Genomic DNA, 18,899 nt, shown 5'->3' on the forward strand with positions numbered 1-18,899 from the left:
GCCTAAACCGCCTAAATTCGTCTAGAGCCCGATTAGGCGTTCTAAGTGTTAGGCATTGGGTCACCGTCCGATTAGCGCCTAACGTTTTCTTGAACACTGCGATTTCCAAATAACAAACCTAAAACATATGACCGTTAGCCAATTTCAGCATATACCTTTTATATTTTTAATGTCGATTGGAATTCTTGAGTCAATATTATCAGTTATTTGTATCTGAATCATTCATTTTTATTAAATTGGTTAACGATTACATAATTCAAATTTGTAACATTATTTATAATGGATATATGTTGAAATTGGCTACCGGTTACATATTAAGGTTTGTTATTTGAAAACTATGTGAATTCAAGTTGATAAATACAGGGAATCAGAGTTTGGATTGAAAAAAGTAGCATAAAAATAGTTGGAGTTGATTTTGGCCGTTTTACCCCACTCTTTTACGAATTATCTTTGAAATTAACAGTACAATCACAACAAGTGAAGAAAACAAAGAGAAAAAAGACTATCAAGAGTCTTCTCAATACATGACCGACAGACCGAGACACACAATCAAGAGAGGCTCAAAACAACGGTATTGCGTCAAATACCAAAAAACTTATAACAAACTTCAAACGCAAACGCTTCTAATCGCCAACATGCAACGAGATGATTGCTATGTTCAATCAAGTATATACCCGTACTAGCTTTCAGCTATGGTTTTGATCTTCTTCTTCTTCAGCTTTGCGTTTGCACCAACAACAGTATTCCGAAATAGCCCCGTCTTCTCCTGTGATCCATGGATGCTCCGCCACAGCTTTCAACGTCATCCTCTGGTTTGGATCTGCCACGAGTGTATAGCATGAGCCACATTATACACAAAAGACGATATCTTTTACAAAACAACTGATAAGAACTCACCTTTGCAAAGGAGACCTTCGATCAAGTCCCTTAGACGAGGATTGAGTCCTTCCGGTATTATCAACGGGTTGTGAACAATCTGCGATGTTGGTAAAAGATAAAACACGAACTAATTGCGTTATTCAAATTGTTTCTAGAGAGATGTCTTTCAATAAAAAGATCAGTGGAGCGAGAGAGAAGCGGAACCTTGTCATAAGTATCTTGAAGTGTATCACCCAGAAATGGGTATTGTCCTAAAATCATACAATACAAAGTAACTCCTACTGCCCACGTATCTGCAGATCTTCCACTGTATGTTATACCTAAACAACATTCTGGGGCAGTAAAGACAGGAGTGCCGGGTGATCTACGGAGTTGATCATCATCATCCTTCATCAAATGTATCATGTTTTAGCAGATCAAATTACACATTACAGAGATTAACGGAGAAGAAAAAGAAGAAAAGAAATGGTATCATCAGTACTTTGAATACTTGGCTGACACTGAAATCTCCTATTTTCACTCTCCCGGTACTAGTAACCAGTAAATTGTCAGGTTTGATGTCACCATGAATTACATTCTGTTTCATCCAAAAGACAAAGAGAAAATCATGAGTATCTATCATATAAACTTTCAGTGTGGATGATGAAGTATTATATAATGCAGAGCATACATGAGCATGAAGGTACATGAGGCCGGCAACTACATCGCGCAAGTACTTTCTAGCAGTAATTTCTCCGAGAGCACCCGGTGGTCCAGAATCATCATAGGCCCATTTTCCATCAACATATTCGAGAACTATACAAGAAACAACACAATATAAGATGACAGACAAAGAGAAAGACTTGAGGTAACGATATACAAAGCAGAGGGAAAGAAATACCCATGTAAAAATCATCAAACTCAGGGTCATCAATCACCTCAATGAGATTAACGATATTAGGATGCTCCAGGGTTTTCATAATCATAACCTACAACGATGAGATACAAAAAACATGTACATAAGTTTTCTGAAATGAAACCTAAAGTCTATCTGCATTGTACTGGAAAAAGCCAACTTGGGACGTTAGTTAAATGTTGTTCAGAAATGATACCTCACGAAGAACATCACCCATAGCAGTTTCTGAAGGTGCAACCCGTAGCCTCGATAAATGTGACTTGTGAAAAGCCTGGAAATCCAAAAATATAATCACCACAGGTCCAGAAATTTTAATCCCATTATGTGATCAACTTAAGAAACATTTATATAATCTGTACTATGGTGATCCAATTTCCAATGAGCAGATTCATAGAAGACCAGGAAAACAAAATAAGCTTTTGAGTGGTGCCATGGAAATAAAAAATAAGAGCATACCTTAATAGCATAATGCTTGTCATCGACAGTGCTTCGATAGAGAACCTGTTATACATACAAAACAACAACCCTTATTTAAGATGTTCTCAAGAGCGACCGGAAGACCATGTAACATTGAAATTTGATTTCACACTTACCACTTTCCCATAACTACCAGATCCAATTTTACGCTCACGAACAAACTCATTTATTGTCTTGTTTCCATCTTCATCCTAGAAATCAAATAAGAAACAAGCTAGTATAAGAACACCATTCGGCAAAGCACATTCGACATGAGCACAAGAAGTCGCATACCTCTCCGCGTGTAAGTTTATTAGTTTCCTTGACTGGAAACTGCCTGCAGACTAGTCCATTTTGTAGTTTACATTTCAAAATTTCTTCAGATCGTTTGGAACGACTTAGCTCCTCTACTTCCTCTTCCTCTTCTCCTTCTTCATCATCTCCTCCCGGATTGCTGGTTTCACCACTATCATGGGAATATGTATCATCATCATATGGATTTGGTGAATGTCTTGATCTCTCAGAGCCACCAAAACACCCGAAGCAACTCATCACTTGGGCAAATGCAAAACTATCACAAAACATTATCTACTCCAAAATTTATGAATTTCTCAAGTAGACCACAAGCTAACAATAACGAAACCTACAAGAAACATTGAACCAATAATCAAAATCCAAACTCAAGAGTACCAAATCTACTTCCCTAAAGATCAAAACGAAACCAAATCATTACTCTGCAAAAAGAGGGGCTTCAAAGCCCGGTAAGCTTCGTTATTCCAAAGGATGCCATTCAGCAAGATGAATAAAACAACTTGAGATATCAAAACCACTACAACTGAATCGCAACATGTCGAAACTCCACTTTATACTATAAGATAAGATAGCTTTAACATCCAACAATAAAGTCAAAGATAAACTCCAAGCTTCTGCAAAACAGGGTAATGTAACAAAAGTCAGCAAACAAGAATTGATACACATTAAAGATCAAATCTTTCGAAGAAAGGGATAAACTTTACATAATCCATATGATCAATCCACATAGAAATCAACATTTGTATCCAAAACCCTCACAAAAATCGTAAATTTGAACTGATGAAGAACATCAAAAGACGAAGACTTTAAGAAACCCAATAACGGCAATTTCGAGTAAACCCCAATAAATCACAAACCCAATTGACTCTAGACGTAAAAAAAAACCCTAATTTCAATATCCATGGCACATGAGAAGAAATGAGTACCACGATTCACCAACTGGAAGAAATCTAACAAAAACTCATATGAATAAGAATGAAAATCTCACATATAAAATTGAATTTGATTCGAAATGAAGCAAAAGGAAATGAAGAAAAGAGAAAAAAAAGGATTCGCCGGACGCTAGGGCTCAGAGACGTCGTGCGTGAGAACTGAGAAATGTGGAATTTGTAGTTTCTTTTCTATTGGGGAAGGCAACTTATTTTTGTTGTTTTCTAATGACCAAAAAAATAAAAGACAGTTAAAAAAGAAGTATCAATTATCAAACAACAAACATCACCAGCTAATGTGAGTTCGTTTCCTAAATATTTTCTGTCATTTCTAGAATTTAATTCAAATGGAATAAATTATTATTTTACTTGTTTATCTTTAATGAGCTAAATTAATTTGATCTCTGCAATTTTATTATCAATGTCATTTCTGAATAACTATTTCAAAAGGGTAAGGTTATTTTCATAAACATATTTCCAAAACAATAGTATAAGATGATATTTATTCCAAACTAAAAGTATCGATTTAGAACCGAATCAAAACCGAATAAAAATTCTAGAATACTCTAGTGTATCTTTAACTTGAGAACTGAAAAAACTTAAAACCAAGTCGCTGTTAAATTTAAATATTTTAGATACTTAAAAATATCCAAAATACAATTACATACTAAACATTATAAGTTACTATTTTAAAGTGAATAAATAAAAATATCCAAGATTACCAAAAAAATACCTAAATAATTATCCAATAATATCCAAAATATTTGAATGGATCATATGTTTCCAAAAGGTAAAACTTTCCCCTTCCTTTCTAGGTATGTGGGTGTTAGCGTGCCAGATATAACTCAATCGATGTGGTTCATCATCTTCTTTCAATACTTCTGGATGACCCTTTGTACCTGTATTCAGGAACATAAACTTCATAAACAAAGAAACCGAGTTCGAACTGAATTTTGTTTTGTACCCATATGAATCCTAAACTTTACAACTAAATGAAATCATAATAAAATAAAACCGAACCGAAACCGATATAAATATGTGAACATCTAAATCTATCTATCGTTGGTAAATTGTAAACTGATTTTTTATAACTAACTCATGTTTATATTGTCTTCTATGTAGTCTTTTTTTAGATTATAAACACACATATCTTAATATAATTATAAACAAATTTAAAGATCTCGTGTAGTTTTTTAAACAAATTAATCAAAGCTACCAAAATATATATAAACAATCCAAAAATTAGTAGCATTACTAATCTCGAGTACCTAGAATAAGAAAACTATTTTTTTTGAAAACCTATTTAAAATATAGATTTTTTTTAAGAAATACCCCTTTTACGGTATTTGTTTTTTAAATGCAATCTAGTAAAGCTATTTTCAAAAATACTCTTTGCCAAAAATGTTTCTTAATTAATGTATAGGGGGCGTGTACGGCTGCTGAACTCCAAATCAACTTTTGAAAACCTTTAAAATATTTTTAAGCTCATAAACCGTGTAAAACAATACGAAATGAGTTTTATATAATCTTTATAAAACCTTGTAAAAAGGGGTATAATTAAAAATTGACAGTATTTAAGGGCATTTTTGAAAAAGAGGTATTGTAAGTGGACATTTTTGAATTTTCTCCAATATATACGACAACAATTAGGGTGAAACAAAATATAAAATAAAAAAGAATTACTATACAGAAGGTATATTTATTATAGTAACTTTAGAAGATCTAAAATACAATTTTTGAATAGGAAAATACGATAATATGGTATTACACTCTCTGATATATAGAATTTTAAAATGATATATTCTGAAAATATCTCATAGTTTTGATATCATTGATGGAGTAAAATAAAATTGAAAAAATAAAATTTTAATATGAATTATATTTCCCAATTATGTATTTTTTTTTAATTTGTATGAATCCTTACATTAATTAAGTGAAGTAGTACTAAGCTAATTTATAATTAAGTTTGAATAATTAATTTCTGTACATATTATCATTTTAGTTGTTTTAGTTAATGAAAATAATTGGTTCAAACTAATATAAATTTTGAGTAAGTTAAATTTAATCGTTTAGATTTTGTTTGCAAGATAAGATATATGAATATTGGACAAATATTATGTGGCTGTACCAAAATGTAATGAATAAACAGTATAGATTTCATAGCAAAATAATCAACCATCCAAGAAATATAAATACCAAAAGAAATGTTATATTTTTTTGAGATAAGCACAAAGCTATACAAACACTAAACAACAAGTGGAAAAATGCAAAGAATGTGGGTGACGATCATGTTAGCTTTGATAGTACTATCAATATCTATACAAACAAAGGGAAATGAGAAAGTAAATGATCTTGCTCGTGCTCCCTCGTTGACACTAGCACCTCAATCAGAGAATGGAGTATTGCCTAAGCCTCTACCTTGTTTAAACGACTTTAAACTAATTTCAAATTGTACAAAAGCAGTGAAGCATTTCCAAATCAAAAGGGTCACAAAAAACTGTTGTATCATCCTACTCAATCTTCCAGAAGATTGTTTTGGTCGTTTATTCGCCATGAAGTGGATCTATCGTACTGTCCTTACGATTGCTTGCAAAGCACTAGGTTACATTAAATAAATTTTCTGCATTTTTTGCTTCAAACGATCGATGTCGATAATTTGTACTAATTATTCGGATATAATATTTACAATACTTCATCATCTATGAAATTTATTTTTTTTGTTATTAATTTCTCCAAATCTGTTTTTGATCCAATTATCAATTATGGCTATACAATATTAGTTTTAAAGCTTGACATGCATCTAGATGAATCCAGACTTCCTTAAAAAAAGATATGTATTTGGAGAACCTTTTGGGATGCAATATGAATTTTTTTTTAATGAGAAATGGTTGAATATGACTATTACTGAGAGGTAGAAATGATGTATACATAGAACAAATGTTGTCAAAATAAACATATTGGTTACATAAGATAACTCGGTTAGAGTTGGAGGTTAATTCAGAGTTGGTGGTAAGTTTATTCACAACAGAGATTAGTTATTTTCATCTGTTGTCGTTCCTAATACATTTGTGCTATGACTTTTTATCGATGGACTGGATAGTCGATATTTTTCATATGTATAAAGAGATTAACCGTCTAGCCGGCGGATTAACTAACTATGTATTTTCTTTATTGCTTAGTTTTTATTCTTTTATTGTATGTCCGGATATCATGCACCCGATTATGTTGGAGGATATAAGCGTACCTTCGTAATCTTCGTTTGTAAGTTTCCCTTTTAACTAAATAAAGCATAGGAGAGATCGATTACCAAAAAATAAATAAACATATTATTATGCCTTCAAAGGCAGATATATTTATAAGAAAAAATATGAACGATTGGGTTGGTCTCTCATTTGTCTATTTATCCGCCTCAAATGATTCGCAGGTTTCTCGTCAGTGTAACGAATAATTTTTTTTTTTTTTTTTTTTTTTTTTTTTTTTTTTTGTAACGAATAGTTTCGATCTGTTATTCTAGTTTCACAAGCATGTCGGGTGGTACTGTGGTAGAGATATCAGTTCCTTAATGCAATCATGGAAACAAAAATAATCTATCAATCGTTATTAAGTAAAAGATAGACTAAAGAAATTGCCTATCATTGTATCATTATGAAATGTTGATCTTGATACAATGTCACAATGATGAAAAGATGTTGATCTTCATAGAAATGAGACTTTTTATCTAGTTCACGAGTAAGAATGTGAAGTGACTATTTTCTTATATTTAAACAATTTGCAAAGAACAAAAAAAAAAACTGTAGATTGGACGATTTATTTAGGTCCCAAGTTATTGGTTTAATTATTGATTTGAAAAAGCTAATAAAATAAGTGCAAAAACTTATGAACGTTTATATATCAAAATATACAATTTGATGTTTGTCATATATCTTTTTCCAAATTAGTATAGTTTACATGAAATAAAAGTATATTTTTGTCACAAAAATATAATGATATTTCTTACTTATGAATTTGTGAGTAAACGTTTTGAATAGTATAATATTTTTAACCCTTTTAAAGAATTTTTAAGAGATATTAGGTAGGAATCTCATAGAGTTATTTAAGAATATTCGAAAAAGTTCTATTTTTTTCGAATTAATTTTTCTTATTTTATTATTTAAAATATGTTACTTTTCGTCTGAAATTTTTAGATGAATAATTTGTTTTGAAAACTGTATTATAAAAAATTCTAATATTTCATTTGGCATCCAAAATATAATTTTATGCACTTAACTGGAATACCTAAATAATTGGTGTATTTTTAAGGAATTTCTCAAAAAGAAAACATGAAATGTGGTTTTACAAAATTGTGCGTAATCTTACTTTTTCACATTACATTCTCTGAAATCTGAAATTTTATAAATGGCAAGTTAAGAAAGTATACTAAATGTTTAATTATAAGATGAAAATATTTTCTTAATGAATTAATTAGTATATGTAGTAAATGAAAGGTTATTTAGGTAATGTATATTTAGGCTTGACTAATAATATTTGTGTGTTGTTAAGTTTAGTCATTGTACTTAATGAAAAAGAATTGACTTCCCCTATATTTAAACTTCCAATAAGCATATTTGTATAATTTTCAAATTTCTTGCATCTTTCTCAAAAAGATAAGAAGATATACAAGAATCAGGGACAATATTACATGCATGCACTAAAATGTAATGAATAAAAAATATGAGATTTTCTACCCAAAGAAAAAACAGCCATATATGAACTATAAATACAGTATATTATTTTTTTCTTTGAGATAAACACAAAGTTATACAAACACTAAAAAACAAGCAGAATCATGGAAAGAATGTGGGCGACGTTCATGCTAGCTTTGATAATTTTACTAACAACATCCATACAAGCAAAGGGTAATGAGAAAGGAAATGATATTGCCGGTGCTCCATCGCCTACATTAGCACCTCAATCAGAGAATGGATTATTACCTAATCCTGCATCTTGTTTGGCCGACGTAAAAACAATTCCGAATTGTGTAAAAGCAGTGAAGCGCTTCAAACTCAGAAATGTCACAAAGAAATGTTGTGTCATCCTACTTTATCTTCCGGAAGATTGTTTCGGATATTTGTTTCCTGTTCGTTGGATCTATCGTATTCTGCTTAAGATTGCCTGCAAAATACTAGGTCACATTTGATAAGATTTTTGTATTCTTTGCTTTAATTAATGTCAACAATATGTAATTGTAAGTTTGTATAAATTTTATATAATCCATGGACTTTTTTGTAAGATGATTTATGAAATAGTTAATAAGAAGATGTTCTGTGAATTATAGTTTTTAATCTTTATGATGATAATGTGTATAATTCATGTAAATTTTTGATAAGTTGTGGTTGATAGGTGAATGATTTATTAAGAGCCCCATATCTTTACAGGTCGGCATAATCAAAATTTATATTTCTTGGCAGAGATTTGAAGGTAGATATAATTCTACTTATGTTTCTTTCATGGGAAAATCAAGTTTGAAAAGTTTGTTTTTATAACATTTCTAATAATTAACAGTTCCTACTTAAAACATTCCCTTTAGTAAGTTCACAACCATTGAATATTGAATGTCCATTAGTCAAAACTTGCTACTTTATGTTTTGTTTCTTTTTGATAATGTGGATACGAGATCCATATTTGCTTCTTTTTCTGATTTTTTTTTTTTTGGGTTTGTAATTGTAAGTGAATTCAGTGGGTGAATTGGTTAGACATAAGTTTTAGATTATTTGCTATAGAATATTATGTGTAAGTGTTTAAGTTGTAGCTGTAACTTTTTGGTTTTGTAGATTTAAAGAATATATGATTTTTACAATAAATTTATTAGTTGTAACTAAAAATTATGATTAATAAATATTTGAATTTTGTATTTATAAATGACATTTTTAAAATTATAAAATTATATATCATAATAACTAAAATTATTTAATAAAACTTATATAATAAAAACACAAATGGAATTATGAAAATCTAGGTAAATGGAATTTATATAAATTATTTGTCTAAATGTAATTTATATGTTATTCAATTTTAGATTATTAGTTGAAAATAATCGTGACAAAAAAAATTAGAGGAGAGAGGAAAAATGAAAAACAACATATAGCACAAAATAATAGGACGTAGAAAATTAAAGATTTACAGTCAAAATAAAAAGATTTTTTTTTTTTTAGTGTACCTTAAAAAAAAACCTACTACATAACTGGCAACAATTTGGTCTTTATAAAAATATTATAGCTGTAAAGAGACTTAGACCCCAACCAATCAATCACTCAGAGTTTAGATATGAACAATCCAAACAGATAAAAACAAAATTGAAATAACGCTTTATTCCATTTGAAAGAAAAAATGTGTTGAGTGTCGCTTATAGTATGCCTTTAGCAAAGAAAAAATGGATATTTATGCTCTCAAGATCTTCTATTTATATATATACACTCCTAAATCTCAACACTTCTTGCATTAAACGTCAAACTAGTCTCCTTGCATTCAATGTGATTATTTCGTGTTGATACGATATTTTATTCCATTAGTTTCAGCTGTTTTGGGCCACCGTTGGAACGAAAGTGAAGAGTTCGGCTCTCCTAGTTTTGCTTTGCACAGAAAGACTTGTTGCTCTCAAAGTGAGCATGAATTACTTGAAATGAAATGATTTATTTTCTTCTCCAAGTGAAATGAATGTTATTAAGTCGTGGGCTCATTACCATTAGTGATGGGGTTTTGCCTTCGAGTCGGATCGCCGAGTCGAGTTCCGACACCAACATATGTATGAATATTATTATTTATGAAAGATTTTACCTTTCGAGTCGAGATCCAACACCAACATATGTGAATATGAAGATATATTTCTAACTACAGGAACTATCAGCTATCCTACGTCACCCCACAAACTATAAAAACTATAGAATTAGCTATGCAAACTATAATAAGGTATTGCATATTAATATGCATATACTTGGTATATAACATGTATACCAAAAAAATGTAAAACTATATCATTTTCAAGTCTTTATGAAGTCTAACTACATAAGCAAATACAATTAATGCACATATTCCACCATAACGTCTATTTTTGAAGAAAAACTTAAATAAATAAGATTTCACCAATCTGTTGATTACCATTAGTGGTCCATCAAAGTGTAATTCGTGGTAAATGACATGATACTTAAAAAATAGCAAAAATATAAATATAATTTTAGTTTAACAAATCAAAACTCAATATGGTTTCGTAAGAACCAAAACTAACAAAATATTTTTTTATGTCCCTTAATTGTTTTGATCATTTTTGTTTTCGTAGTTACTCTTGATCAACATCATCTCCATATTTCGTGTAATCTCCTTCAACTTTGGTATGCTTTTCAATGGATTCATTGGAGAGGACGAAGCATCTCTATCAATGACTGAGATTTTGGGTATGTATCTTCTTGGTTTAAACTTTATCCTCTTATGACTAGCTTTTAAAAAATACAAAATACTAGCAGTTAGCGAGATATGTACAATATTATCATGTTCACCTTCAATAGTGTTTACAAAGCTTTTCATGTTATCATGTAAAATTTGGAAAATCAGACACTCGATAACGTTTAAGTACTGGAAGACTTGTATATAGGTAAATAATTCTTTTATTTCGTAAAGAAGATTTGTTTTGGAAATTAACCTTTTCAATATAGGAAGACTTTTATTAGTAAAATACATGTGTTTTTTGAAAGAGAACTCAAAGCTTTTTCGGTTACAAAACATATGTAATCGACATATTAATTTTGTCTTTACTTTTGTTCAAATAAAGGTAATGGCATTTTTCATAACATAGATTTTTTTCAGTCAAAGCATATATTTCCACTAGAATAATAGAGGAGGATTTTAATGTATTCAGATTTTATGAGAAGTTACATGGTCCATTATAGACTTATAGTTTATTACTCCCTTCATATCAAGATAATACATTGTTCTAATTTATATACTTTCATATCTCATAATGAATCGTTATATTAAATAAAAAGGGCATTAATAAGTTAATGTCTCTTGAATAATAAATTTGTATATTTTAATTGTAGTTGATCTTTTTTGTTTTTTGTCTAAAATTGTAGTTGATATATAAGAAATCAGTTCCTCTATACAAAAACAAGTTTGGGTAAGCAAAATATATATTAATATGGGGAAAACTATTTTAAGCATATATATACTAAATGTTATGAATAAACATAGATTGCCTTTTTAAAAAAGGAAAAGAGAAAGGAGAAATAATACAGAATGCATATCCAAAAAGAACAATCATAGAAGATTATTAATATTAAGGGAAAACTTTTATTTTAGATGAGAAATAAATTAGACAAACATCAAACAACTAGCAAAAATATGCAAAAAATGTTGAATACGATCATGATACCTTTGATTATCATGCTTTCAATATTTATACAAACAAAAGGAAATGATCTTGCACCAATTCCATCGTCGGTATCACCAGAACCTCAATCAGAGAACCAATTCTTTCTTGACCCACTAACTTGTATTCACGATGTGAAAAAGGTTCCAAAGTGTATGGACGCAGTGTTGCACTTCCGATTCAAACAGGTCACAAAGAAGTGTTGTTATGTCATATTCTCTCTTCCCGAAAGTTGCTTTGGGTTTTTGTTTCCTATTCCTTATCTCTACCATCCTCTTCTTAAGGCTGCTTGCAAATTACTTACTCACCATGGATAAGATTTTTGTAATTCTTTAATAATGTCAATAATCTGCAGTGATAACATCTATAGAAAATATTATAACTTATGTATAGCCATAATTTAACCTGTATTTTTGAAATATTTTTATACACCAATTTTGATATCATGCTCATTTATAATCTGAACAAAATATGTTTTCGATTAAACTACAACTCCGATTAGTAATCATATATTAGCAGAATAAAGTCTTTTAATGCGATTTGTAAAAAGTTTACCTTTGCATAATCACGTTAAAAAGAGAAGTGATACCTCATTTCAATAATGGTTTTGTTTTTATAATTTTACCTATACAAAATATTAGCAATTAGAAAAATAAGAAATAATTGTTTCCAATGAAACTTACACCATTTTTTGAATGATATTAAAAATTCCACAACGTTTTAAAATAATTGATATTTATATATTTTTATTATCAAATATCACTTAAAATTTATTAAAATATTATTTTATTTATTAAATAATATTATATTCTGCCAAAACTATTACACAAAATGTCTCCAATCAACATACGTTTATAAGTAACGTTATTCTGCAATGTTTCATCTTACAAGTTTTCATTTTGCAGGTTTTCGTTCTGCAACTTAATTATGTAGTTATGTGATTATGTATTGTTACCAATAGAAACCATAGCATTTGTCAACCATGATGAGGCATATATGACATGTCTAATTTTCTTTTCTACCCTTATAAAACTGGGAATACTGCTGAGAAAAATGATTCCAAAATTTATGTTGACACATATACAGAGAGTACACGTCGCCTTGCTCGTAAGAGTTCCCTCTTTCAGCTCGTCTATCAAACCCCTTTTAATCATCAATACTTTGTTTGAACATGCATTTTGTTCGAACTTCTTGTTTGTCACTTTCCCATTTTTGAACATCTTACCGAATCACTTGAAATATTTGTCTTTTATTCACCAAACTCAAAACACTGATATAAATTCTATTGTGTAATTTGAATATCAACACCAACAGCGTGTTCGTTTTTAACCCATACCTGATAAGATGCACTGCATTAGGTCTTTCCGAAAGGAGGAGGATTCGACCACGATTCAGAAATATCAATTTCATTACAAAACGGGGACAAGTACTTGACATTGAAGTTATTGGAAGTGCGTAAATGGTCATGTAAACGCACAGGATAAGCGTTAGGATTTCTGCACTCAAAACCCTAGACCTCACCAATTTTAATGGACTTAATTAGGTTTGGTATACTCGTGAAGTGGCAGTCGGTCCTTAGTGAGCTTAACCATACAAAATTACCATGCTCAAAAACAACCTCTCGATGTTTTAAATTGGTTGCGCGTTTCCAAATATGATTGTGCTTAAGGGTGGAAGATTTGAAGGTCATCAAGAAAGTTCATAGATGTACCATGATGTCAAGTCTTATCTACAAGTGTGGAAAATTCCAAAATGAAATGAGGTACATGGCCATATACGACATGGAATTGGTTGAATCCGAGGCTGTGATCGTGAGCATGGTTATGTGCTAAATCGGCTTGACAAAGTTTAGAATCCCAACTTTAATATGATCTCCAGCTAGATAACGTAACATATGAACAAGCGCTTTGTTAGTGACTTTGATCTAGCCATCCACTTGAGAATGATACACGAAACTGATATTGAGACTCATCCTAAGAAGCTTCCAAAGAGATCTCTAAAACTGGCTAAAGAATCGCGTATCGCGATATTACACGATGAAGGATGAAATGCAATATGTAAATTTCTCAAAAGGGTAACAGATCAACACTTATCGTGTTTGTCGGTTTCCTACAGAAAATGAAATGTGCTATTTTCGAAAAATGATCCAGGTCGACAAAGACAGAATCATTACGATTTTGTTTATGAGGAAGCGCCAACAAAACTCCATACTTAAGTACGTCCAAAGTTGTGTGAGAATTTGTAAATCTGCCAATGCTAGACCAAGTTTTTAGGGGGCTTTTGTACATATGGGCAAATTTGGATCCAAAAATTTGAAGAAAAGCACATTCCACTTGGGCTTATAAGCCTGGGTACTTCTTGATTCGAGAAATGACGATTTTACCCTAAATGTGTTGATGAGAAATCAATTCGTCTTCTCCGTCCTGAGAACAACAATCCTCACGGTTTCCACCTTCTGCAATCCTCTCCGTCGTGATAATCAAATTTGTTTATTAACACGGACTCCACACTCAATCAAAATCATTACTTTTGACTCCATCAATATCATTTCGTTTTCCTCCGATGATTCACACAACGTTTCTATGACCCTTTTTCGATGAATCCAATGAAATTAATTAAATAAGTTTTGATGCAAGATATCTAAACCCTAAGGGATGATGTTTAGGCAACCCAATGGCTTTAATTATAGACACAGATTCATCAATTGTGAATCGATTGTGAATAACTGAAAACTTATTCAAAACAATCATGTACGCAATAACTAAAAGCAATATAATTGTGAATCATGAGCAAATCCTAAGTCATCTTCATCGCATCTCAAGACCCAAAATCTTGAAGAAGGAAGAATGAAGAAGGAAGAATGAAGAAAGCATAAGGAGAGCAAAAATCGACGTCTCTGCTTGGTTTTTTTTTTTCCAACAAATTGAAGGTTAATATGGTAAAAAGAGAAGAGATAGAAGTACTTGATTTTGGGAATAATGTGAAATGTTCCTAAAATAACAAAGGCATACACTTTTAAGTGCTAATCCCATAATTGATCCAAGTTTTTAGCATGCAAAGTTTGGAAAATCTGTCACCCAGGAAATGTTTTTAGCATTGGAAAACTTGTAGTAGTATATAACTATTTTTTTCTTATGAAAAACTTGTTTTGCAAAGCAACTTTCTAATCTACAAAGATTGTATCAGTAAAGTATTTTTTTTATAAGACTACTTCTGAAGAGTAGATTTCTTTTACTTGAAGCATATTTTATACAAATTATAGGTTGTTTGTCACTACTGCCGTGCAAATAATAAAAAGTAATGATTTTTCTTACGTATTTTTTTCAAAGCATTAAAAAGAGAAGTTTTATAAATTAAGAGATTTATAATTAATGTATCAAAATTTTTAATTGTAGTTATTTTAATTAATGTAAAAGAAATTTATAATGTAACCAAAATAATAAGTGTAGTTATTTATAAATTATGTGTTTTCATATCTATAAAGAATCCTTATATTAAAAAAGAGAAATAAGTTAATGTCCCTTGAATAATAAAACTTGAGTATTAAAAAATATAGTTATTTTAATTAATGAAAAAGTAATTGATTAAGTCCCTCAATATTAAAAACTTTGGGTAAGAAAAGTTTATTTAGTATGTCTCTTTAACTTTAAAGTGATGTTTTAAATATTTTGTTTTGTGTCATTTAAGTTTTATTTTCAAGTTCCTATGTAAACATTAAATGTTTTTGATTTTCTTAACTATTTCTATTTTAAAATTTTTTTTATTGGTTGAATTAGTTTTAGTTAATGATATATTTGTGTAAAATATGCAAGCTAAATAAAATCTATATCATTTTTAATATATGTTAAAAAACCTTAAACATCAATTAAAATTAAACAGAGAAAGTATATATTAATGGCAAGAGAACTATTCTAAGCATGTAGTACTTAATTGTAGTGGATAAACATAGATTGCCTTATCTAAAAAGAATAGAGAAATCATATAGAATGCTACGTGATAATTGAAGATTATTAATACTATTTTTTTTTTGTTAAGAGATTATTAATACTATTAACCATTGTTTTTTTTTTTTAAGATGAGAAACAAACTATACAAACATCAAACAGCGAGCAAAAACATGCAAAGAAAGTTGGCAATGAACATGATAGCTTTGATTATCATGCTATCAATATTTACACAAACAACAGGAAATGATCTTGCACCTGCTCCACACCCGACAATACCTTGTCTTGACAACGTGAAAACAATTCCAAATTGTGTAAAAGCTGTGTTTCACTTCAAGTTCAAAGAGATCACAGAGACGTGTTGCACTATTCTACTTACTCTTCCCGATGATTGTTTTGGGCTTTTGTTTCCTATTCCTCGTGTGTACCATTTTCTTCTTAGTTCTGCTTGCAAAAATATATAAACACCATTGATAAAGTTTTGTTGATATTTTCTTTAATCAATGTCAACAAAATTTACTAATAATATTTGTACAAAAATCTATATAATATATGGACTATTTTAAAAGATGACTTGTGAATTAGAAACATTTCTCTTACTATGGCTACACAGCGCAAGATTTATGATTTTAAAGTCTCGAAAACATCACAAATCTTCAACAACATCACTTTTTGTTAATTCGTTTTTTTTGTCTGTCTAAAAGAACAATGTGAATATGGATTCTTATTAGTTTTTATAATGACTTGATCTTAAGTTGTTGTGGGATCTGTAGAAAATCATGATCAACCATGTAGGTAACAAGAAAGTGTGGGATCTTAAGTTTTCTTTGTTATGTAGTCGCAAAATAAAAAATGATATAAATAATTAACATTGATACAAAAAACAATTCAATGAGAAAATTGAAAAACCAGCGTAGTGATCATGTGAGCTCAATAGTTGTTGGAATAGAGTATTAATGATTAAAATTTGAAAAGTGATTATAGAATTATTGGATTATAAGAGCGATGGATTTCTTGATAGTAGCTCTATAACTAGAAATTAATATTTCTATTTTGTTGTCTAAATATCACAAATTGGAAAAATAGAAAAGAGCCTCATATTGGAACTGTGAAACATGGAAAATATCATAATATTCGTGTCTAGTTTTAAAAGTCTTGATACCAAATTATGATGTAAAGCAAAGAAACATGTCCGTACTAAAATGGACTAGACTCAGGTTTTGGGTATAGGTACAATGGGCAGTGGTTCATACTCTCTCCATTTCACAAAGAGTCTCAGTTTGGAGTTCGATTTTTCTTTTTGACAAAAACTGTCATTTTACATTTTTTATGCAACTTTTTGAATTTTAAATTCATAATTTACATTTAACTCAAAACTATGTTTTCTTTAAATTTCAGTCATTTTCAATTAAATAATTAGAGATATTTGTCTACAATGCCTAAAAAACTTAAAAACTTATAAGATTAGGTACTTTCACAATGACTTACGAAATCAGGTACTTTTACTTATTTGCAGTTACGTTACTACCCTCGCCTCATCATCTTTCTACAAATCTACATTGAAGCATCTTACCATTATCAATTACAATTGAATGAAGATTTCGGAAATGACAAATCCACACTCTTATTGTTGTTAATGCTGTTCCGATCGGCATCAATAGCCATCTCGAAGGGCTTTGAATCAGACGTGAAAGTGTAATCATTGCCTCTGTCGTAAGAGAAACTGAATCTATCGTAAGAGAAATTGATTCTGTTGTAAGAGAAACTGATTCTGAAGGGATTGGTGTGAGGATTTGGTCGGAGATGGTGCGATGATATTATAAATGGGGAAGAAGAATAACGGCCGCTAGAATTGGAACGATTATCAATTTGGGTTTTTCAAAAAGAAACCCCAATTCAAGATTTGATATTTGGGTTCCATATATACTCCTTAGGGTTTAGATTTTTTTAATTAGCAACAGTTTAAATTTTCTGGAAACTGAAAATTAAGAAGTCATGAAGAAGAAGAAGATCCACGAAAGTTGAAAACAAAAAGAAATCTCAATCAAAGATTTGGTGTTTGGATTCCCTATACACTATCATTCCTTAGGGTTTTAGATTTCTTTAATTAGCAACAGTTTAAATTTTATGGAAATTGAATTAAAAAGCTATGAAGAAGAAGAACAGTAATCCACGAAATTGAATCAAAAAGAAAAACAAAATCCACGAACAAGAGAGGAGAAGAACAGTAAGGGCAAATCGTCATTTTCAAGGGCCCAAAATTCCTTTTTCCAAAGCCCAAATAGAAAGTACCTAAAATCAAATTTTTTGTCCAAAAAGTTCCTAAATTGACAATAACCCCAAATAATTAGTATTAATTAGGGACACATATTTATTTATTTTTAAAAATTTGTGTTAGATGTGTCAAAATGACATTTGTGTGAAACATAAGAACAACTCCAATTGAGAGTGATCTCAAGAAAAAGTGTGAGTTTTCTTGTTAAAATTGCCAAAAAATAATGCTAAACTAAAAATAAATGAGAGCGACAACTCTCCAGAGAGTTTATTTTGTTTGAGAGAGCCTGCCATGTGTCGCTTTTTGATTGATCGTGTGTTCTTGACAAAAAAAAAAAGAAGGAGAGATTATGTTCAGTTATTCTTTTTGAAATTAGTTTTAAATCTGTATTTAAGGAAATGAAATATGCATGGTGATACATATAAGGGAATTATTACTATTTGTTGCCTTACATATAGGAAGTTTGATAGAAGATTTCGTTTAAAAATATTAATAAAGACAAATAATAATTAAATCTATTATTATCAATTTTCTTTTTAAAATAAATCTGATGATGTTTTATTTTCTAAAAACATAATATTTTGACAAAAAATAATATGTTTTTTGTATATTTTCTTTTCATAATAAGTTTTTAGTACATTTAGAACATCTAAGGTATACAACAATATATATATATATATATATATATATATATATATATAATACACCCTTCCAACACATACATATTTCTTAATTAAAAACTCGCTTCGATATTTTCAAACGCTACCGTTTCCACATACTCGTTTCTGCATACCCGTTTTCAATTCCATAC

The 18,899-nt window shown here is 30.0% G+C and overlaps 5 protein-coding genes, 1 long non-coding RNA gene and 1 pseudogene across 9 annotated transcripts, besides 1 other annotated feature; 5 read left to right on the forward strand and 2 right to left on the reverse strand.

The window, feature by feature from the left end:
* Positions 1-390: 390 nt before the first annotated feature.
* On the reverse strand, positions 391-3,675 carry GRIK1 (geminivirus rep interacting kinase 1). 3 transcript variants are annotated; one of them, NM_001035734.2, is made up of 12 exons: positions 3,469-3,675; positions 2,964-3,156; positions 2,525-2,873; positions 2,368-2,442; positions 2,231-2,275; positions 1,971-2,045; positions 1,760-1,847; positions 1,550-1,674; positions 1,361-1,456; positions 1,084-1,266; positions 898-976; positions 391-820 (listed from the first exon to the last, which is right to left on the reverse strand). In NM_001035734.2, the coding sequence occupies exons 3-12, from the start codon at positions 2,813-2,815 to the stop codon at positions 687-689; spliced, it is 1,191 nt and encodes a 396-aa protein (NP_001030811.1). In that variant the 5' UTR covers positions 2,816-2,873; positions 2,964-3,156; positions 3,469-3,675; the 3' UTR covers positions 391-686. The 3 variants fall into 3 exon arrangements, with proteins under 3 accessions (NP_001030811.1, NP_566876.3, NP_001190013.1); NM_001203084.1 differs by having other exon boundaries at positions 396-820; positions 1,370-1,456; positions 3,469-3,630; NM_114393.4 differs by having other exon boundaries at positions 2,964-3,653.
* Positions 3,002-3,079: a sequence feature (AT3G45240.uORF1).
* A 2,060-nt stretch (positions 3,676-5,735) lies between the features above and the next one.
* Positions 5,736-6,086, forward strand: AT3G45243 (ECA1 gametogenesis related family protein; the record flags this gene model as incomplete). The annotated part of the gene is made up of 1 exon (NM_001084770.1): positions 5,736-6,086. The coding sequence occupies one exon, from the start codon at positions 5,736-5,738 to the stop codon at positions 6,084-6,086; it is 351 nt and encodes a 116-aa protein (NP_001078239.1).
* A 2,210-nt stretch (positions 6,087-8,296) lies between these two features.
* On the forward strand, positions 8,297-8,647 carry AT3G45245 (ECA1 gametogenesis related family protein; the record flags this gene model as incomplete). The annotated part of the gene is made up of 1 exon (NM_001084771.1): positions 8,297-8,647. One exon carries the CDS (start codon positions 8,297-8,299, stop codon positions 8,645-8,647), a length of 351 nt encoding a protein of 116 aa, NP_001078240.1.
* A 3,194-nt stretch (positions 8,648-11,841) lies between these two features.
* AT3G45248 (ECA1 gametogenesis related family protein) lies at positions 11,842-12,186 on the forward strand (the record flags this gene model as incomplete). The annotated part of the gene is made up of 1 exon (NM_001084772.1): positions 11,842-12,186. The coding sequence occupies one exon, from the start codon at positions 11,842-11,844 to the stop codon at positions 12,184-12,186; it is 345 nt and encodes a 114-aa protein (NP_001078241.1).
* Positions 12,187-13,236: 1,050 nt separating this feature from the next.
* AT3G07085 lies at positions 13,237-13,443 on the reverse strand. Its single transcript, NR_141298.1, has one exon. It is a non-coding gene; the product is annotated as an other RNA (long non-coding RNA).
* A 192-nt stretch (positions 13,444-13,635) lies between these two features.
* AT3G45250 lies at positions 13,636-14,061 on the forward strand (annotated as a pseudogene; the record flags this gene model as incomplete). The annotated part of the gene is made up of 1 exon: positions 13,636-14,061.
* Positions 14,062-15,960: 1,899 nt separating this feature from the next.
* Positions 15,961-16,277, forward strand: AT3G45252 (ECA1 gametogenesis related family protein; the record flags this gene model as incomplete). Its single annotated transcript, NM_001084773.2, has 1 exon — positions 15,961-16,277. The coding sequence occupies exon 1, from the start codon at positions 15,987-15,989 to the stop codon at positions 16,275-16,277; it is 291 nt and encodes a 96-aa protein (NP_001078242.1). The 5' UTR covers positions 15,961-15,986.
* Between the last annotated feature and the right edge of the window lie 2,622 nt (positions 16,278-18,899).

The sequence above is a fragment of the Arabidopsis thaliana genome, chromosome 3 (assembly GCF_000001735.4).
Source record: "Arabidopsis thaliana chromosome 3, partial sequence".
Classification (NCBI taxonomy): domain Eukaryota; kingdom Viridiplantae; phylum Streptophyta; class Magnoliopsida; order Brassicales; family Brassicaceae; genus Arabidopsis; species Arabidopsis thaliana.